The sequence below is a fragment of the Thermobia domestica genome, chromosome 10 (genome assembly GCF_964235325.1).
Source record: "Thermobia domestica chromosome 10, izTheDome1.hap1.1, whole genome shotgun sequence".
NCBI lineage: Eukaryota > Metazoa > Arthropoda > Insecta > Zygentoma > Lepismatidae > Thermobia > Thermobia domestica.
In genome coordinates this window covers 140,472,133-140,495,505 of record NC_137463.1, presented here as the reverse complement: position 1 = coordinate 140,495,505, position 23,373 = coordinate 140,472,133, and the positions used below count along the sequence as shown (strand labels likewise).

General features: G+C 37.0%; 1 protein-coding gene across 2 annotated transcripts in view; it reads left to right on the top strand.

Moving 5' to 3' along the window:
- The window catches only part of Men-b (NADP-dependent malic enzyme b, mitochondrial), a 1,138,140-nt gene that overhangs the window by 752,039 nt on the left and 362,728 nt on the right, over nt 1-23,373 (top strand). For both annotated transcript variants that reach the window (XM_081728616.1, XM_081728617.1), the window contains one exon: nt 1,709-1,847. In XM_081728616.1, coding sequence (XP_081584742.1) covers nt 1,709-1,847 — 139 coding nt within the window. The remainder of the gene's footprint in view (nt 1-1,708; nt 1,848-23,373) is intronic.

The window sequence follows — 23,373 nt, the reverse complement described above, 5'->3', positions numbered from 1 at the left end:
ATCATGAAGTCTGTTTCCAACAAGAAATATTTAATTTAATATGCTTATGACAGATTTTGCCGGACCATCCAAACTTGCCGCTCCACGCAAATGCACGTGTTGCATATATGGTAGAGCCGTCTCTGCATATCATATATATCTAGTCGACAAATTATTTATATATGACATTTAGAAAAATACTATTAGGCAAATTAGTATTAGTTTTTACGTTTAGACAAGTTATTTGAATTTTATACTGTTCGTGACATTATTTTCGTACTTATTAAAGGCCTGCTTTCACGAAAAAACAAAATTTCGTTTCTACTTTTATTTCTTAGTTGGTATTGATGAAAACTGCTGAAACCCGAATTGTTAATAGGTATGGTATTCATGTAAATTGTAAAATATTTGTAGCGTATCAGTATCTAGCGTTTAATTTATGTTGCATTTTACGGTGATTATACCTACATAAAAATATTTAATACTTTAATAGACGTAAGATGCATTACAAATGACTATTTGAAAAAAAAACGAAATTTAGAAAAAAACAAGAGGCAATGTTTTTTTTTTCTAAAAAAAACGTACATTTCTGAAAAAATACGAACGGTTTTTTTTCTATTTACAACACTATAAGATCATGTGACCTCTGTCAACCAATCAGAATCAGGTATCAAAGGACTCATCTTACCCATAAAAGGGAACGAATTTCAAAAATCCCAGGGCCTAAGATCACGTGACCTCTGTCAGCCAATCATCATCGTGGTACCAAAGCACTCATGTTACCCATAAAAGGGAACGAATTTCAAATATCCCGGGGTCTAAGATCACGTGACATTTGTCAACCAATCAGAATCAAGTATCAAAGCACTCATCTTACCCGTAAAAGGGAACGAATTTCAAAAATCCCTGGTGAGGGATTTCCCCGCAGGGTGACTCATGACGTCATACCACGTGACCTGGAAATTTGAATTTCCCGCGTGGGCGGGGCCTAACGTCACGTGACCTATCTCAGCCAATCAGAATCGAGAAATTTTTGCTGACTTGGCGCAATATACGGGGGTCCCTACTACTACAGTTGTCAGAAAGAAAAAAAAAACATACAATATTGTCAAGTACCAGAGGTATACATCATGCATCTTTCTAAAATACAAAACCACATAAATAGGATAAAAACATGACAATTTACATCTAATTAGGTAACTGTTTGTACCACACCAGGCATGTACTCACGGGTAAGTATCTGTTACCAACTCTTGAGTTAATGAGTCATTTAAATATTCTTTAATTGTATAATAGCACTTTTCAGTGAGTAGATTATATAAAGTTTTACCAAGAATGGAAACATTGGCCATATTTTTCAAGTACAGAGGAAGTTTATTATACAATCTGACACAATTCATGTACACGGTTTTGCTTATATTAGCATATTTTTGATGCATCACAAATATGTCACTACCTTGTCTTGTATTATGGCTATGAACATTTTTGTTAAAGATAAAAATATGCTTTTTTTCACAGTAAAAAGAATAGATTTATAGATGTATAAGCTGGGGAGTGTTAAAATTTTTGCTTCTCTGAAAACCTTTTTACATGTCGATTTTGTGGGTAACCCAAAAATTATTCTAATCGCTTTCTTTTGCAATCGGAAAGTGCTGATACTGTCTTATATGGAAATTATTTTCATACTGTCTTATATGGAAATTTTTACTTATATGGAAATTATTTTCAGGCTGCAATTGGTATAGCAAATTTGTGTGTCATGGCGATGCAAGCTGAAGGAACTTCACTTGAAGACGCACGAAAGAAAATTTGGATGGTAGACTCAAAAGGTCTTTTAGCAAAAGGTCGACCAGAAGAATGTTTAGATGGTACGTATAACATCAGGGAATTTTGCAGTGTAATTGAAGTAAAATTATGTTTTTGTTTTTTATTCAAAACATATCTTGCGTGTTTGTTGATAGTGTTTTTGGTAATAGTGACATGTGAACGGTGAATGTTAAAATCGTGATTGGTGTACGTCATATTTTCATATCTGACTAAAACCAGTTTTCTGATAAACAAAACAGTTTTTTCCGTTATCGCTAGGACTTTCAAAGTCATCTGTTGAAATCAGTCATCTTTTAAAATGAAGCTGTTTGTAAGAGTTTTTGTTTGTCATATAGAAACAGTGTCTGTGTGGCAGAAGAAATCCTTTGAAAACAATATTCTATTGTTTGTATAAAATGTTTCCAAATCGCATTCTTTTTAAAGGTTAACTTCTCATGGATATGTCCTTTAGGAAACGGATAATTAGTGAAAGTGAATGATTGTGAAATTAAATTCTGTACTCTCCCACTGGAAATAGAAGCTGGGACCACATGCACCGAAGTCACATGCTCTAGCCACTAGACCAGTGAGGATGACTAATATCGCTGTTTACGTTAATAGTAATTGATACATAAGGTATCAGGGTAGTACATATATACCCAGGTACAGACTGGTACAATAATACACCGACAAACTGAAGAAGGTGATGATAGACACGAAATTAAGCAAAAAATGTGTAATGAACATGGTTCGAAAGTGTACCGTTTTACCGTCAGAGGCGTTAAAAAACCTGCCATTGATATAATGCTAAAACCTGCCAAAATATATCGCTGTCGAGTCAAAATATTACACAGAAAGTCGACACTAACAAATGCTGTGAAGTACCGATGGCAATGGAACGGTTGCGGCGCAACGGGCATTCTCACAGATGCGAGGGGGGGGGGATACGTATGTGAATTCTCCATCTTGTCTGTAGGGATGTCTTCGCCGGTTTTTGAACTCTTTTTACTGTAGAACTTTGCTGCTTTCAACCGGCATAATTTCATTGTACTATGCCGTTTGCCAGTGTTTTATTACACAAACGGCATAATAATAATAATGATAATAATACATTAGTAGGTTGGAAATGCATGTGTAAAGAACAATTATAGTTTTGGTCTACTTGACGTTAAAATTAACAACAATGGAATATTTGTTTTTGATGGACATTACTTGCTGATAATTTTCGCCAATATTCCTAACAGTTAACTGCTGTGGTAGAAAATTAACGGATGAAAAGCATGCCGTGTTACGTTGTTACGAAATGTCCCACATTTCCGAGAATACCGAGTATGTAGATATGGTAGAAATTCGCGGCTTTTGTGATTGGCATGCGTCCACTGCTATGGAAGAATATGGTAGAAGTTTCCAAAACACAAGAATTCCAGATGATATTGTGATTTATAATGCTGCTTGCTTGCGTACATGTGGTATGTTTCAAAGTTCTCATGCGCTCTCCGAACGATGTTTTCATTAATGTACAGGAAGAAGAAATCATTGTAGTGGTTGAGCGAAGTTCCGCCATTAACACGAAATGATTTTCTATTCGATTAATTGTGCTACGAACACGAGTATGAAAACACTACGTGAGGAGATATTGATCATTCCATTTAAAGCTTGTGGAAAATGCGCACCCTGGTAATAATTTCAAACGTATTGCAGGTGTTCTCAACTTTTCCACTGGCGTGTCACCATAATTAATACCACCAGGATCGTACACACCAGCAAGCAGCGACTTGCATACACATATCATATGTTGTGAAACCATGATTGTCAGTGGGTATTTGCCCACCGTGCCCACCGTAAAGCCACTAAACATTACCACTGAATAATATTTTTTCCTTACTATTTATACGCATTCAAACTCAAACAAACAAATTGACTTCTAGGGAGCACAGTGACGTAGCGCTCAACTCTGATGTTAGAGATCCACAGGTCGTTCCCAAGCCAAGTGAGCTTGTGGTGGTGAACATGTTATCTGTGATTTTCTCGAGGCTGTCTCGTTCTTACCCACGTTCTTGTTCTACATACTTCCGTTATCATTTATTTTCATTAATCGTACGTCTTCTTTAGTCTAAGGTGACGTAAGGTTAGAGATTTCGCCTTATTTCATTTTAAATGTACTTCCTTGAAGAATTTTTGTTTCATTACGAATATTTTATTGGCACATTTCCTTCAATCTGTAATTTTAACTTCACGTACTGTCATCACTCATGCTTCAATAGAGTAGTACACGAAAATAATAATAATAATAATAGTACAGTAAAACCTGTGACCTGGGCCACCTCTAAGTTGGCCACCTGCTTATCTTGATCTGGTTCGTCTTGAACCTGCATTTTCTCATACGACATAGGTTGCTTATTATTCTGTAAGTTGGCCACGTGTCTATCTTGGAAGTTGGCCGCATGGAAAGAATGTTTACTTTATGACGATAATGATAAATTTACCTGCGTATTTTGGCCACGCAAAATACCATTTTGTTATTTTTCTTAACTCCTTCATATTCCCGAGGCAGATGTTCTGTATTTATGTCTGAGCAGACCCGTATCCACGGGGGGGGGGGGCAAGAGTGGGCCGCCCCCCTAAATTTTGGCTGGCCCCCCATAAAATTTCACGGTAGGCTTGCAAATGAACTATAATATGGTGATGAAGTATAATATGATTGGGTCGGGCCCCCCCTAACTTCTACCGGACCCCCCTTTTTGGACTGGCTACGGGCCTGTGTCTGAGGACAAAGAAGTATGGATTCCCACGATTTGTTCTTGGGGGTCAATGGCCAGAACGCTACCCTGATAAAGGAATGGTGAAGGAAGATGTGAATAAGAAGAATCACGTACAGAAATTCAGGATATGACTGTACATATTTGTTTACCCTGTCTCTTTTGGTAAAACCATTAGCTGTAACGGCTCCTTTCACCACTGGGGAGCTTTAGTAATTCAAGGTGAAAGCTAACCATCTTAATTGTCAACTATTGGCACCTGACGGCTTGTCGAAAGGTAGCGGAGGTTTTGAGATATGAATTCCCTTAAGATTTTCTCAAAACATTTTTCGCTCCTGTAACCACTCCGTGTAATCTGGTCGCTGTTCGCGGTTCGTGGTCCTACCAATAAGTATTTTCCTGATACTTGAACTTACCTGAATAGGACGATGAAGGACCTCTCCAAGTAGGGTTACAAATTGTTTCCAAATCGCTCGTCGGTCTCAATGATGAGACGAGCATTAGGCGACGAGAGGTTCGGGTGTCTCGTCTCGAAAACCTCACGGACGATCAGACGGTCATCCAGACCACAACGCACACAAACATCACTCACACAGACAACGAAAACACACTGGATTAAATAACACTATACTTATTTATTAAACTACTATGATATATATAAAAAAAATAGCGAAGAGAAATGAACACAACACTGAACACAGAATATGTATAATAATTTGCATCACTAAAATCACACTTTGCCTTTCTAATGCACTGTAGCCCTTTATATATATAAGATTATAATTTAGATTTCACTGCAAATGCTTCTCTCACACCATTGACGCACTTCGGGGATTAGCACTGGGGGAAAAGTTGCCTGGATAATCCCACGAGGAATCCAGTTGCTGCGCCAAACAATCCTGAAGCGTAAAGACGAGTCTTCAGCAAATTAAAGAAAAGAAAGTAGAATGCTGATGTTGGAGGGCGCGTATATAACTGACATGTACGCACAAGGTCTGCGGACCTGGGACTTCACTAGTTGGGGCTAGCCGTAAGAAAACATCCTTCACCGGCTAATAGATTGTGCCCCTTAACACAAAGGCATACTTGAAGCTCGACGCGACGTGCATGGTTACGGCTTCCAGACCTGGAGTCAAACTCCCTGAGCACCAAAGCTCAAGGTACGAGCCGCAGTGGTTTACTGAAGAGTGTTGACAGTTTATTCCAAAAACCACTCAGTTAGATCACTTGTATGCACATGCAAACGGAATAGAGAAAATAATTTATGTTAATTTTAGTCTACTGGCTACGATGCACAAGACACAGCGATAACTCGGGCGTGAGAAACTACAGATAACGAGCTGCAAAACTAACGTGACTGGCGTCACTTTGGTCACTTAAATATCTGGTCAGCCAGTATGTTTCTAAACTACTGCAATATTTCCATAAGTGATAAAAAAAAAGCACTTAATTTAGTTCCATATAACTGCAGTATATATACTGTGCATAATAATGTCAGGGAGAAACACTGAAAAGATTCGTCGCTGACAAATATTCTCACCAAAAAGCAATGTTTTAAATATATATATGAGAAAACGATGAAAGACTTCTTTGTCCAATTGTGTGGGAAAGAAGCAATTCCCACCGAAGAAAGAACTTATATGCGTCGCAGAATGAAGTATAAATCGAAAAAATAGTCACTGTCTTTACGAAATATACAGAGCGTCCACAAAAAATACTTTTATAACCTGGTGGCGGTTATACTCCGAGGGAAAGATTTGTAGCTCATTAACAAGCGGTAGAGGATACTATGCAAGAACTACAAAATTAGAATGTGCATATGTGCCAAAAAAATAAAAGAAATATGTCTAGAATAAACCACCATAAGATACGTATTTTTCTATTACCGTATATTGTTATGATTCCTCTCAGTGGCGTATTTAAGGGGGCTTCCGGGTTTAAGTCCCCCGAAATATTATTTACTATTTTAAAGTAAATCAAATATCTTACAGAATTTTCACATTTCCAGGAACAAAGGTAGCAAAGCCACTCGAAACAAAATAGTAAACACGCCACTGAATACTCTGTATATATATATATATATATATATATATATATATATATATATATATATATATATATATATATATATATATAATATACAGTGAACCCTCTCTAAAGCGGACAGCCGCGGGGAATCAAAAATTGTCCGCTATAAAGAGGTGTCCGCCTTAAAGAGTTTTCAATATTTTCTTACGTAAATTAATAAAGAAGGTAATATGCAATTAGAAAAAAAATATTTTTGCATGAATCACGTATTTATGAATATTAACAAAATGTTACTGTACCTGCATTATCTTGCCCATACAATTCGAGGCACAACATGGGAATAAGATGTTATAGTTCTCTGCACTTTACACTTATCGCTACTTACTACGTTTTCGGTGTGTTGCTTTAACTTGTGAGTTAATTGCAGTCCAGCAATGACTTCTTTAAAAAGACAATATGCGTACCCGTGGTCAAAAATACCAAACTTGTCTTCTGTTTGGTTAGAGATTCTAGCGGGACAGTAGAATGATGTGTCATTCCAAACAGTGGGCAACTGTCAATCTTTTGTTTCTGAAGCAGATTGGGTGGGAGTGGAATGCAAGCAAAGGATATAAGGGTGTTGTAAAACAGAGACCCTTACTTTGGGTTGCTGAACAGACAGTTGAGGAGGCAAAATGTCACACCCACATGTTCTTCCTTGGTTACATACGTATGAATTACTAAAAGTGTATTTTTATTGCACTTTCCAACTTGTTTCTAGAGAAAGTGTCCGTAATACGGAGGTAAATAATACCTATACAAGACAAGAAAGACTGTCCGTTTTAGAGATGTTTGCCAATATGATTTTTCCTATTACAGTGTTTGGGGCTTACAAAATATGTCCATTATGGGCAGGGATTTATTTGTAGCCAGGGAAGCCAGGGAATTTCCCCCCTTGTAAGTTTTGGTTTCCCAGTCTCTAGGTTCAATTTAGTCTTCCCAGCCTGGGAAGACATTTTCCACCTTTCTTAGGCTATACAACCTGTTTTAAAGTAGGGAAAAGTGGGGAAATACCACGCACTTAAGGTACATTTTTCAATATCTCACTACAAATCAAAGAAATTAACATGAGGAAAATGTATGTTGTAAGTTACTCATTCTAGTTTCATATTCGGTCGTTGCTGCTCCTTGATTTTCATAGGTTATGTAAAAATAAATTTTGTGGAAAACGACAAACGCGTGGTATTCCCCATCACATCGGCTAATCACACGCATTTCATCGAGTATTGGCACGCATTAATTAGTAGCGCAAATTCCTTAACGTGAAGCATCAGAATCACTTTCCAAAAAACACTTTTTTGTGACTGTACATTTAGGTCTACTTCTAATTTGTTTCCTCAGGTTGTCTTCACGTTTTCCACCAGCATCGAATTTTCGAGTTTTCTTCTCAACTTTGCTTTCTTGGTGCTTTATTCGCTTAGTGCCCTTTCTAAATTCAGCATCTTCCAATATTCGTTTGGTTGGAATGGAAGTTAAGATTTCTGAACGCTTTTTGTTATTTCGAGGAGTTGACTTGGCAGGCCTGGGGATAGGATTAGTCTTGTGAGACTTTTACAGTCTTATTTTGTAAAAAAGACGGTTGGACAAGCAATGGTAATTGCTGTGATGATGTTCCGGGTAATTGATGTTCTTCTCGATTTAGCCCTATTTTCGTCGAATATGGTTGTTCATTTTGGCGTAGGCCTATAATAGTTCGAGCATCGGAAAGCAATTAGGAATTCACTTCTTCAGAAGTCTCTCTTTCATCTTCAAGTTCTACGGCCTGGAATTGCTGAGCAGCTTCAAAATCTTCTTTTCTAAAAGTGTCCAGCTCCAAAGTACAAATACCCGCTTGTTTAAAACCATTAACAGCTTTGTTCATATTTGCTGCTTTCAGATAAGCTCTATTAAAGTTCTCAGCTAAGTCATATAGATAATTTTTTCATTAACGTAGCGCTTTGCAAACAGTGTGCATTCTTTGTTAAAATATTTTTTAAGTGGACCAAAAAAGGTGAGATCTAGCGACTGCATTTTATGTGAGGTATGCGGTGGTATTGTAACCATAACAATTCATTTCTCTTTTCAAAATTGTAAATTTCTATTGAAATATGGCTCGTGTGATCGTCCAAAATAAGTAGGACTGGATCATCTGTTATCGATTTCGCAATAAGAGCAAAATGTTGCAGCCACTAGATTCATTGCTCCACCCACGAATATATAGATCCAGTAGATTCTCCTTTCTGCAGCTGAGGTGTCATGCATTTTCTTGAGTAGATAAACAAGGGTGTGTGTAAGACATGGCAGCTTTGTAACGGTTTTACCCCTTTTCCATGATATTAGTGTTCCGAGCTGTTTCACTCCCTTTGAATCCAAAATATGTCTTGGTGTCTATACTGTGAATATATCTGTTTCGTCAACGTTAAAGATCGAATCTTCGCAAAAATGATATTTTTCGGTAACTTCTGTCAGGTTCTTAAAATACTCTTTCATCTCTTGTTCATTGAATTCATCGACCCTGTTAATACTAATTGCTTCAGATTTCCTTAACCTTATCGTGGATTTTTTTCTTTAAAAACAATTCCAACCAATCCTTCTCAGCAACTCGACTTTCTTTATTCAAATTGTGTTTGATATTATGCACTTCTGCGTATTCATAAGCTATTGTGTGTAGTTCATTTGGAGACATTCCGTAAAAAACTCTTGACTAAATGTAAAGCGGGGCCAGCAAGTTCCGCTTTTTGTGTAGAGCTGAATACAGCTTTACTTCCCATTTTCTTAGAGCAGACAGTCCCAGCTTTCATTTTTGTTCTTAATGTAGCTTCATGTTTCCCAAAATAATTTGCTACCTCTCTAATATAGTGTCATGGCATCAGCAATATACATAAGAAAGGAAAAGAAACGCAGCATAAACTTTTTTGATAACTGCTTCGTGGAGGGGCAATACCACGTACAATGGACGGCATGTGTGCAATTACCCCATTCCAAGCCGAGAAAGAAAAATTGAACCTTCAGCAGTTTCACGTCATTTCATATAAACAGATTCAGCATGAACTTACTACTAACACACTACGCTAAAACACTGTATACACATTATAAAAATCAACTAAGTGCTTCAATACATACCTCTCAATCTGCGAACGAAGTAAATTAGAAGAAATTAGAGCAAAACATTTCGCCATGCCATGAACCACACCTAGCAGCAACTGGCGCCTCGCTGATGCAATATGTCTTTCATAGTCTAAACTAGATAATAGCACTAATCAGTTTCGAAGCAGTACAACTGAGAAAATAGGTTGCGTGGTATTCCCTTGTTGCGTGGCATTCCCCCACTTTCCCCTACACTCATGTCCAAAATTATTGTCGCATATCTATAAGTGTCTTCTTGTAAGAATATAATTTCATAATGATTTTGCAGGGTACTTTTAATACTGATACTATGTGTATAGTCGGGAAATAAATATTTGTGGTAAATTTCATAGGAACAGAATTATAAATACGAAAATTAAAATGAGTGAAACAAAATGTTGCAAAATGAACAAGAAAGTTTTATTTTCTTTTTATTGTTCTTATTTACTGCTATTTTGACATGAAATTTGCCCATACATGCCTTTGTTGATTATACACATACTAACATTATAAGAAATACCGGGCGAATTCGTTATCAAATTATATTCCTACGACATATTTATAGACATGCGACAATAATTTTGGACATGAGTGTACAATGATTCAACTTCATGTCTTAGTAACAATTTGTTTTACTTTTTTTAGTATGTTTATTGTCGCGAGCTATGCTGGTCTTGTTTATAGAATTGTTTGTAAAAGGAAAATCTTGCAGCCGATACCACTGCTTATCATTCTTCATCTGAGTAGCACAGTAATAATAATAATAATAGTAATAATAAACATTTTCAGTGGTCAGTGAGCAGTCACTGCAGTTGTGAATTGGTAGCTTCTTCGTTGACAAGTACGTTAGAAAGAACATAAGAAAATGAATATTAGACTATATTTTAATAAAAGAAGAGCTCCTGAGGATGAAAAGGCAAGTAATTCCAGTACACAAAGTAACAGGCTTTCGTCTGAAGGTAGTGCAACGTCAGAAACCGCATTATAGACTGCATTAAAAAACTGAAAAAAATGATGAACTTGGGAGTCGTCTATCAAACTAGTACCATAATTTCAAAGTAGGTAGGTTTAAAGATAACGTTGTCCCAACCCCACTTTAAAGTTGTTCTGCTATACGGAACACAATCTTGCATAAATATTCCCCCCTTCTACAAAATCCACAAATAAATCACTGATTATGGGAGGTGTCCGCTTTATAGAGGTGTCCGTTAGTAGAGGTTTCACTGTATATATTAAAGAGCTGTCGTGCCATTGTTTATTAAAATTTTACTATCAAGTAATACTAGAAATCCTATTCTAAAAATACACTAATCACATCTATTTTCTGTAAGTTGGCCACTTTTCAAGGAAACCGATGGTGACCAATATAGACACGTTTCATTGTAGTAGTAATAGTAATATATGCATGGTGAGTTATTGATGCTTTCATATACTGAACAAAACGGTTTTTGGTTTGCATTTAGCACACCGAAAAATTCATATGCTTCACCCTTACTTTAAAACAGCTTGCTGGTTATATCCGTGAGTGTAACATACAAGAAAATGGCGATACATAGGTATATTTATATTTAATCTGTCTTGATATCTGATTACTTTTATCCATACTCCTTATCGTAAGTTGCGCCTGCATTTTTGTTAATATTACACGTATAACATATAATACGTAGTTTGTATAATAACTTGTTTACAAACGTGAAGAATACTATTACTCTTTGACGTCTACTCGAAGAATACTCATTACAACCAGCACAAACACACATTCAAATAATTAATAAATTAGAAAATATACTTGAGAAGCATAATTAAGCAGCTTGAGTAACAAGTTTTGGATCGTAGTTGATAATCTAATCATATTAGTATTTGTCTAGCCATTGGTTAAATAGACGTGTGAATAGAGATGGTTTAGTTATCTTGTGGACGGTTTGAAGAAGTAATTGATATTAAGAACTAAGTAGCAATTTTCTAATGTGGTTATTCAAATTTAAATGTTCTTTTGAGGAACCAATATCTGGCTAACCTACGAGAAGCGAATTGCCTTTAATATAAGTGCATTATGTTCTAAGAGTTAGAATTTCGTCGATGTATCACTCTTTTTCGGAACTTCCGGGAAAGAGGTATTAATGGAAGCCTATTTGTTGACATTTCTCCCAGAATAGTTCTTCTGTGTATGATAGTGAAGTAGAAAGTGTTACAAACTTCGGATTAATTTTTATATTCTTTTTCGTTTTATATACATATAATATAAATACGAACAGAACAAATTCTGAACATATAGAATGTAAATACAAAATTGTTACAGTTCATAATTTTTTGTATGTTCAATATTTTAATTATTTTTTTTCTTTTTCATATAAAAGTGAAGTGTACTTAATAATAATAATAATAATAATAATAATAATAATAATAATAATAATAATAATAGTAAAAGTAAAAAAGAATAACAGTTAAGGGCCTGCATGAACTCTGAAAATGGTCGGTTAACATTGTTTGTGACAATGTTCGTTGAATAAACATTACTTATAGTTCTCTCTATGTTTTTAACCGCAGAATCGTAATGGAACATTTACTCGCCATATTCACCTGTTTGGCGCCTTTTTTGGCAACCTTTTATATAACCTTATTTCATATGAGGATAATATGAAGTAAGCCACGAGTAAGTGAGAAAAGGTTGATAATTTATTTTCTTTATTACTGTTTCACTAAAATAAAAGTAATGTTGACTATACCGTAAAATATGAGTATTACAAATTCCTTATTCAATCGTCGATGCGTTAGCATATGAATTTCCAGTTTACTCAGTTCTCAGGACTTCGCAGCTTCAGCTGTCAACCATTGAAATCTCTTTTCAGCCAACATCATCAGTCTATATTGTTCTTCATTTTTGTTTGAAGTTCAGTAGCATTATCCGAGACATGCGAGAGACTAGCAACTACTAACTGTTGACTCAGAAAAGAGACTGAATGTAGCTGCTACAGTGCACGAGTCAATCTGCAGCAGAAAGCTGAATATTGGACATGTAGTGATAAATCGCTCCTTAGTTGTAAATTTTCGTGTTTCATTGAATAGAATATTATACAATATTATACAACCAATACATCCAAGGTTCTAAAGGTATTCGACCATAATTTTTTCTGCGTTAACAAGTGTAGTTTCGGAGGCGTGGTTTGATGCACTGTGTGGGTGGTCCTAATATGTATTTTTTTCCGGGCTGCAGAAGCAGTCAGTTGTGAGCAAACCACCGAGGAGTGAGGAGATGAATGTTGGTGGCTTTGGGATTACATTTTTGACAAACTGATTAAAACATTTGAACAACGCTACTGCATTAGATTTTGTCTGGAGCTTCTAGAATCCCAAGTGGAAACTATTCGCAAGACTCGAAAGGCTTTCATGGACAAAGAAATCGACTACCACATCTAGACTAGAATTGAAACCACAAAGTCTCCAATGAAAGCATCCATGGTAACCGCCACCAAAAAAATCCAGGGCCATCCACACAAGTGCAGGAAAGGTTATGCCGACGTTCTTTGACCAAGACGACCCCCTTCTGATAGACCTGCTGCACCATGGGACAACAATGAATGCCCAGCGCAGATATTGACCAACCATCACCAAGCGATTAAACGACCAGGTACGCTCACCCGTGGTGTAATATTACTCCATGACAATGCCCGACCTCATACGGCCAACACAGTCTGGGCAGTCGTGCAGAAATTCAAGTGGGAGGTTCTCGGTCACCCTTCATAAAGTCCAGGCCTCTCTCTCTCTCTGCGATTACGCCATTCTTGGTCCCCTTAAAAAGGCTCTGAGGGGCAAACGATTCACCTCGGACGACGATGTCCAGCAGTACGTTGGGAACTTGTTTGCAATGCAGCCCAGGGAATTCTACGGGAATTCTACGAGACAGCCATTCACAGCCTTGTGTCGCAATGGGACAAGTGCCTCAACAGGCAGGGCCATTACTTCTAAAATACAGGTAAGAGTTTCTGTTCCTCGGCCTCCGGCTTGGTTTTTTTAAACGCTCCATATATATTTGCGGCGAAAATAATTATGATAAATTTCTGCACCATCGAATAAGAATTTCATCATTCGTGCATCAAAACAATCTCAAACACTGATTATTATCGATATACAGTATTGGATTGGTGTGCGATCCAGAAACATTCTCTGTGTGGTTTATGTCTGAAAGTGAGGAAGTTCCTTTGATTGACGTGCTTGAGTTGTATGTGGGTGTGCATGATGTTTTCCAGGTAAAAGTGGTGAAATCCGTTTTAAAATTGGGTTAGTGGTTATCTTAATATAGCAACATGAAAGAAATAGGCCTGTTGAACGTTAAAATCCCGAAATATTTTAACAATGAAATCGAGTGCAACGGAAATATTTCAAAAATCTTTATAAATGGAAAACAATATTAGTCAAGTAAATTCATTAACAGATATCTCCATTTCAATGGAAAATGATGAAATTTCATGCCCTCAGTGTCTAAAAAGGTTTCCAACCAGGAAAGGTTTGAATATACACAAGGCGAGAAAACATGTGATAGCAGAATCTGAAGTTACCACGCAAGATTTTGCTAAAGAACTTGCAAAATTAAAGTCAACCGTATGGTTAATAAAGAGAATTCCAAGAGGAGCTCGAAATGCAGTCGCAAAGAGATTAGCATCTATAATAGAGACATGCGTAAATAGAAATGATTTTATCTCGTGGAAAAATTTGTTAACCTTTTCGTTTGTTCATCTGAAAATCCCTAAGGATCGCAGCGCGAAATCCATTACCCAGATTATTAAACACAATTTACATGAAACTGTGTCAACAGATTATTCATCTCGTCTAGGAAAAAAGCGCACTCTAAACTTAGCGAAAAGAATAGAAGCAAAAATTGCCGACTTTGATACCAGAGGGGCCCTAAGGTTGTTAAGCTCCAATGATATTTTGGCTCCAATAAACGAGGAAACATATCTCCATCTCAAAACCAAACACCCAGCTCCTTCGAGGGATTTTAATTTACCTGATCCTCCAAACGACCTTGACCCTAAAATCATAGTGGATCGTGGAATGGTGTCAAAAGCTATTTGTAGTTTCCCTAGTGGTTCTGCATCAGGAATTAATGGTTTGTCACCTCAACATTTAAAAGATCTTATTTCCAAATCAGCAGGTGATGCGGCATCATATCTGCTGGTGCAGATCACAAAGTTAATAAACCTCATACTGAGCGGAAATGTCAATCTTGAAATATGCAAATATTTCTTTGGTGCAAATTTATGTGCGCTTCGAAAGAAGGATGGAGGACTTAGACCCATAGCTGTTGGATGTACATTTAGACGTTTAGCATCTAGGGCAGCAGTTTCCTCTGTGTATGCCAAATGCTCCTCTTATTTGCAACCACACCAACTTGGATTTGCGACTAAAAAAGGAAACGAAGCTATTATACATGCTACCCGCAGTTACATACAAGCACATAAGAATTCTAATTACGTCTTTCTCAAGATCGATTTCAAAAATGCTTTCAATTCTGTAGAAAGAGATCTTATGCTACAACAAGTTAAAGAAGTACTGCCTCAATTATATTCATTCTTTTGGCAAAGTTATGTTGAACCTTCAATCCTATTTTTTGGTGAACGAACAATTTTATCACAAGTTGGCTGTCAACAAGGTGATCCAGCTGGTCCAATGCTTTTTAGTCTGGCCATCCACCCAATAGTTCGCACTTTATCGTCTGAACTAAATATCTTCTACTTCGATGACGGTAGCTTAGATGGTTCTCCACAGTCAGTTTACCAAGACATGAAGACTGTAATAGAAGAAGCAAAGAAACTTGGTCTTGAAGTTAACCCGTCTAAATGCGATTTTTTTTTTCACATCTGGGAATCCAGACAAAGAAGTCGAATCTCAGTTTCAAGAACCTGGGATACGGACGGTACTCAAAAGTGAATTAACTCTCTTGGGATCACCTATCCTTGATGATGGATATGAGGAAAATTTTGATGAGCATTTAAATAGATTAAAAACAATAACTCAGCGTCTGAAGACTTTACCAGCGCATATTGCCTTTTTTCTACTTAAGAATTGCCTAGGAATACAGAAACTTATCTACTTTTTACGCACCACTCCCACATGGTCCCTGCCTTCCAAAGTACTTCAGCTTGATAATTGCCTGAAATATGCACTTCAGTCTATCATCAATTATTCTTTGAATGAAAATCAATGGTCTCAAGCAAGCTTACCAATTCGCTTAGGAGGTTTAAGCGTAAGAAAAGTCTCTGATTTAAGCCTTCCAGCTTTCCTGTCCTCATCTTTTGGAGTGAAGCCAATTGTCTCCAACATATTAAACATTCCAGTTGACAAAGTGGAAATTCATCACCTGACGGAGGGATTGGAGATATGGAATGGTATATACAATAATGAGACTCCTGCCGTGTTGGACTCACAACAGAATTGGGATAAAATTATATTAACAGCAATAATTGATAAAGAATTGGTCTCTGAAAATACATCTGATATAGCCCGTTTTAAATCCTTACAAAGAAAAGAATCTGGTGCATGGCTACAGGCAACACCGTCAAAAAATATTGGAACTTTCTTGGACAACAACACGTTTCAAATTGTGTGTCGCTCTACGTCTCGGTTTAAATATCTGCCATAGTTTCAAATGCACATGTCAGGAACAGGTTGATGAAAAAGGCTTACATGCGTTAAGCTGTTCTAGAAGTGGAGGTCGAATTTCCCGTCATGGAAAACTGAATAATATAATAAGACGAGCTCTTGCCAGCATTGATGTCCCAAGTATTTTAGAACCATCTGGAATGTCCCGAGATGATGGGAAACGACCAGATGGAGTAACATTAATTCCTTGGAAAATGGGGCAACGACTGGTATGGGACGTGACATGTGTTGACACTTGCACCTTCTCATTTACCTTCATCATGTAAAGAGGCAGGAAATGCTGCCGAGACAGCCTGTAAACGAAAACACACCAAATATTCAAAATTAAAAGAAGATCATATGTTCATCGCCCTTGCTACAGAAACTATGGGAGTTTTTAGCCGGGAAGCTAGGGAGTTCCTAAAGGAAATTGGGTCGAACTTAAACCTCAAGACGGGAGATACGAGAAGTGCACAATTTTTACTTCAGCGTATTAGTTTAGCAATACAGAGAGGTAATGCGGTCAGCATTTTAAGTTCCTTCCCTTCTTCAAAAAATGGAAGAAGTTTTTTATTTGAGACTAGCAGCGTTCACCCCGCTTCGCTGCGGTCACCCCGGAACGCAATAAACTTTGTTACTTAGATAATTTTTACTTTTTCGCTTTCAAGTGATATGATAAAAACCATAGAAGATTGCAGTAAATGTTAACATTATATCGCCTGTCATTTATGTTAACCCGCCCCGCTTCGCTGCGGTCACCCCCGAACGCAATAAACTTTGTTACTTAGATAATTTTTACTTTTTCGCTTTCAAGTGATATGATAAAAACCATTATAACGCCTGTCATGTATGTTAACCCGCCGAGTGACACGGTCATGCGGGTTGCATATAAATACGTTTATTTTTATACCTATGATGAACTAACAAAGGATTTGTACGTAATGGACACCTGAATGGTCAATTATCTCAAGACACTGGTAATTGAAAATTAAAGTGATATGATAAAAACCATCTAGGGTCCAAATCCTAATAACCCCCCAAAAATAAAAGAAATTGGTTCAGCCGTATTAGCGTGATGAGCGGACAAAGGATTTGTACGTTCTCTTTTATATATATAGATGAACCTGAATTTATGAACACTTTCGACTGAAAAGTTTGTAAAATAAATTTTGTCAACTCCGTGATATTTTCTCCTGTTACTTCCAAACATGTGGAGGATGAACTTATTCGCTATTTTTAGTTATGAAGTTAATTTGTTCTATCACTATTTCATTACTAGTTGCATTTCCATCATTGTTACTGTCATTATCCTTATTATTTATTTTGTAAAGTATATGTAGCAACCAGCAAGTAATATATATATATATATATATATATATATATATATATATATATATATATATATATATATATATATATATATATATATATACACAGTAAAACCTGTCTTCAACGGACCCTTTATTAAACGGAAAACTGTCTTAAACGGAAATATTTCACGGTCCCATGAATTTTGGAGAACAAAACGTGTAAAACTCCCTTCATTAAGCGGAAACTTGTGTTACGCGGCCAACGGAAAGAAAAATAAACATTTAACGGAAAATTCTGAGTTCCGGACTACGGCGTTTAGAAGATGTTTAGACATTCTGTGAGACATATACATTACACTGTCTACGATAAAATGTTCGTTCTTTTGTTATTATTTCTGGACAGTGTTGACCTTCCCCAACCACTACTCATATTCAGCCCCACAAATTATCCTTAATCCCCGCAACTTAATCAAGAATCATACGGAATGTCGGAAAGAAGAACACGAGACAGAGGAAGAAGAGGAATGCGATACCGAGTTCCAAGAAGAGTGTAGAATAAATACATATCAAGATTCTCTCAGAAGTTTAAAGGAACTGCAGAAATTTGCCTTACGAAAAAATGATTCTGATTCAGTTAGTATAATTTCTCAGGCTAAAGTGTATGCGGAAAGTCAAGCAGCAATGTACACAGAAAACCCTGCTTGGATATTAGAAAAATAAAGAAAACGTGTGCATGGCATAATTTGTATTCATTTTAATTTTTTTGTGTATTTATTCGTAGAAGAATGAAGTACTGTAATCGAACAATGTACGTACAGCAATATATTTTCTCAGTATGCCCCTTTATAAGCATGTATTTTTTAAAAAGAGGAAAAGTCTACTTCCACTAAGCGGAAACCTGACTTTAACGGAATTTTTTGCAAGTCCCGCTCGATTCCGCTAAAGACAGGTTTCACTGTATATTGTAATATCCTATGTGATGTTGTAAACAAACAATTCCACGCATCAGTGTTTACAAACACCACCACGTGGTTCGGCAAGAGGATCTCCCACAGATGGATCTACAATCACTTGCGGACGACGGCTTCTGGCCCCTCCCACGGAACAGAAGTTGACATCGGAGCAGCAGCGCCACCGCCACCCAAAGGACCCTATAAATTGGATGGACAAAGACAATTCGACACCAGTTTTCTGGTGACCCTCCTCTAGTCTACTACGGGACTTTAGGAGTAACCTAACCCCAGGCCTCTAGTCTGCTACAGGACCTCGCCTATCGTATCTCCTGGCTTAGCCTGCTACGGTGCTCTGTTTGGGAATCCTAACCTCAGCCGCTTAGCCTGCTACGGGGCTCTGTTGGCCACTTAACCCGCCTGTGCTTGCTACGGAGCATTGGTTCCTTAAATCCCCTCTGCTTAGCCTGCTACGGGGCTCTGTGGAGATCTTGTCTGCGACCTTACGGTCAAACACTACCTATTTCTAACCTTTCATATTAGAGAGATTATTTTGTATAGTATTTTGTGAAAATACTTTTATAGTGGAAGCTTTTATAATAAAACTGGTAGTGGGAGTCGATTCCGGACGCTCTTTTTATTAAATACTCTACCTACAACCTATATGAGACAAAACTTTACATGGTAGAGGCTTTGACCGGTTTAGCATTGATCTGAATACTCCCCTACCGGACAGTATTTTTATTAACTTGAAAGTGAACTTTTTTTTTTTAAGGTATGTGATTTTCTTAAGTGTACAATTAGTGAATCGGACTTGACTTTATTTAGTTCATGCCTCAAACTGGAACAGGAAAGAACACTTTCCCGGAGGGTGGTACAAATATGGAACAGAATTCGCGCCCTTCTTTTAGTATACCATACCTCACTATAGTATAGTATTCGGGACAGGTTACGGAGGATCCTGATAGATTTTTTTATGCTTTTCGACCATCTTGCATTGTTGCATTCGTGGAATAAACAGAAAAAGAAGGAACTATTACCTATGTACTTACAAGACGTAGCACTTGATTTAGTCCTACAGTTAAAGGCCCAGAATCAAGTAAATTAGTTGACTTAAATAGACCAAAATTACAGGCGAGTCCAACAAGGTGAAAACGAGCCAATAGATGCGTATTTTCTCAGAAAATTGAGGGTCATTAGACAAGTTGTGCCTCAGGCCACCGAGGAGCAGAAAATAAATTATTTATCCTTAGGTTTAAAGAAAAACTTTTTACAAACGATTGCGTTGGAAACATTTACAACTGTTCAGGCCTTATAAACACATTTACATAATCTGGAGAAAGCAAATGACCTAATGAAGAAGCGTGATTACGTGGAGTTACAACAGGCAATATATTCACTCTGTGATCATAATTCACCAGTCAGCAATTTAAACTCATCAGCAATCGCTGGCGCTTCCTTCCCTGTGCATCAACAGCAACAACTGACTTATCCATTATGTAACCCACCACCTAATTGGAATCACTACCAACATCCGACCCAAGTCTTTCCTACACACATCCACCACAGTCTTTAGCACCACAGCTACAGGGTGCATCACAAAATCAGTTACCTCCAAATCTCCCCTCCCAAGCTACTAACCTAAATCCCCCTCCCGAACCCCCCCTTCGCCTAGCACGTCTAGTACTTCTAGTGCAAATAATTCATTAGACTTCACTAAATTAGCAAATCAAATGGCTGAACTCTCTCTTCTGGTGGCTCAAAATGCTATAAAGAATTCACAGTTTAGGAGAGGTTGCCGTAACAACCAGAACAGAAATGGAAATAAAAACAATTCTAAAAATAACAATAAAAATAATAATGGTAAGCCCAGGCGAAACCGTCACAGTATGCGGTACGTGCTATAAAAAGGGTCATTCTTCCAGCACATGTTATAAGAATATTAAGCAGGGAAACGCCTAGGGGCGCCCCCAGGACAAACCCTCTCAAGAACATGTTCTGAGGGCCGAAAGTCAGGAAAGAAGTTAACAACAAAAATTGGCAAATACATCACTTTATGCAGTGGTTCCGTTATCAGATAGAAGGGAGAACATTAAAATGTTAAATCAGGAACATAAATTATTAATTAATGTAACAATTAATAAAGAAAAATATCCTTTAATCATTGATACTGGCAGTTCATTGAGTCTATGGCCTAAAAATTGGCTTCCTCCAAACACAAAATTGATTCCTTTTAGCACTAATCTACGAGGATTCCGTCGTAAATTTACGCTATATAGCTTTGATTAAGTTCAGGATTGGCTCAACAACATTTTCTCATTATTTCAGAATTTTAGAGCATGGAGATTTTTTGCCTTTATTCGGTGAATACATTCTAAATCGATTACAGACCAAGATTGACTTAGAGAATAACATTTTGTCGGTATACAAGAAACCATGGCCCCCGCAGTATCCAATTGAATTTGATACTCAGGAAAAATTATCTGCTAGCGCTATGCATACAATAAAACAGTACAAGTCGGCTGATGTTTTTACAACCCGAAAGGTTACCATACCAGCCAGGACACATTTCTTTTTACCAATTAATGTCAATACTCTAGCAGCATAAAAGGACCGAATTGTGCAAAATGTGTTACCAGCATACCGCTTTCAGAGATGATAGGCCTATTAATAAGAAGTAAATCCTGATATAGAACAACCTCGGCGGGGATCTTGTTTAGGTATATGACGTCATCAATATAGTCGCCAACGAATTTCGACTTAACAGTTTAAAAATGTATAACTCCATTACCATTCAAGGTACAAACTTCATTTTTCCTTTATTTTCCAGAGAATACATTGTACCTCTATTGTCATTATAAATACTTGACTTATATTGCCGCCATTTTTAAATGTGGCGTCTCAAACTGGAAAAATGTTTATTTTCAAACGATTTTCTGTGTTTTATAGCAAATAACTTTGAAACTGCTATGATTATGGAAAAATACTTTGAAACAATCGTCAAAGATAATTTCAATAGCTTTCGAACGCGACCAGAATCATTGATGTATCTCAAAAAATAACTGAGATAATCAATTTTTTTGTAGGACTAAATGTCGAACTGTCATGAATAGGGATGCGCACGAGACAAGATTTGAGACTGTCTCGTCTCGAAAATGTGCTGCAAAGTGAAGTCTCGACTCGAAAAATATCTAGTTTTCTATTGAAAGAGCTGTGTCTCGACTCGAATTTTGTCTGGAAAATTCTGTCTCTACTCGACTCGAGCGCATCCCTATTCGTGAATAATGTTCGAATGTATCCGTAGATGTAGTTATATGGCATTTGTAGTTCCATTGGCCCTTTGATAATAGGAACACAGTACTGCTACCAGTATGTTCCTTTTAACGTGAAGAATAGCAAATCACAAGTGTTTATCTTCTGTCCGTGCTGAAAACTCTTTATAACGTCATAAATCCAAGATGGCCGCCGCGGTTTATCTCCGGTATGGGAAGTGGGAATTTCTTTCCACAGAAAAATAATAGAAACATACAGTAACCGCCAATCTCTTTCTTTGGATGTTTAGAATCTTAACATAACATGTGATGGGCCCCCCCATTGGCTTCTGACATGTTCTAGAAGTCAGTATATGACGTCATAAACACAGTATGGCGCCATGGCTAGTAACGCCATGGCTTAGAGAAATGATAGTAACGTCCATCAACCACAATATCTTTTTTCGTATGTAGAATCATAAAGTAACATAAGTTATTGTCTTTTCTTTGAGGCAAAAGGCGAGTATATGACGTCAAAAACCCAAGATTGTCGTCGAATCTTAAATATGCATGAAAAAAACTATGCCTTTCTCACCTAAGAAAGGTGATAGAAAAGTGCAAAGCCACTAGTTTTTCTTCGTAAATAAGTTAGATCATGAAGTAACACAAAGGTGTATCGTGTTTGCGCCCAAAGGTTAGTATTTGTCTTGTTTAAGTTGACATCGTTATACAAAGTAGCCGCTGTAGGTATTTTGAATATTATATTGTGCATTAAACTGAAAAACTAACAAAGCTGAAATTATGCATTATTCGAAAATAAATATGAAATATATTCTCTTTAATACTAATTGTCCGAAAGTGAATAGTTTTCATGTTATTTAACAAAGTATTATGCGCTATATGAAAGGATAAGGCTTGCTCTAGTATTTGCGCTATATGAAAATTCCAAGGAATATGGGAACTGTGCTTTTCGAAAGACATATTTTACATTTAAAACATTTTTAATCAGTCCAATGAGAATGTAATTGTCTGAAAATTGTCAAACCACCGCCCAGTTGAATTTGATATTTTTGGAGTTTGTATTAAAATGTTAATGAAACAGACTCAATGTATAAATTTAACATCAAGTTTTAAATGAGAGTCAATGTTCTCAGGCAAGTATATCAATACGATTCGGTGGTTTAAATATTCGAACAGCATCCGATTTCAGCCTCCTGCGTTTCTGTCTTGCTGTGGGGTGTTGTCACTAGTCTCCAACATTTTGAAAATTTCAGTTTACAAAGTGAAAATCTCTCATCTGTCGGAAGCATTGGAATTATGGAAAGGCATCTATAATAATACCATTCCGGAGGCCAAGGAATCACAAAGAAAATGGGACGAAATCCTACTAAACGAGATAACTGGGAAGGAGGTAATTTCACAAAATAGTTTTGACATTGCTCGCCTAAAAGCACTTCAGATAAAAGAGTCTGGCGCCTGGTTACAAGCTACACCTTCAAACAAAATC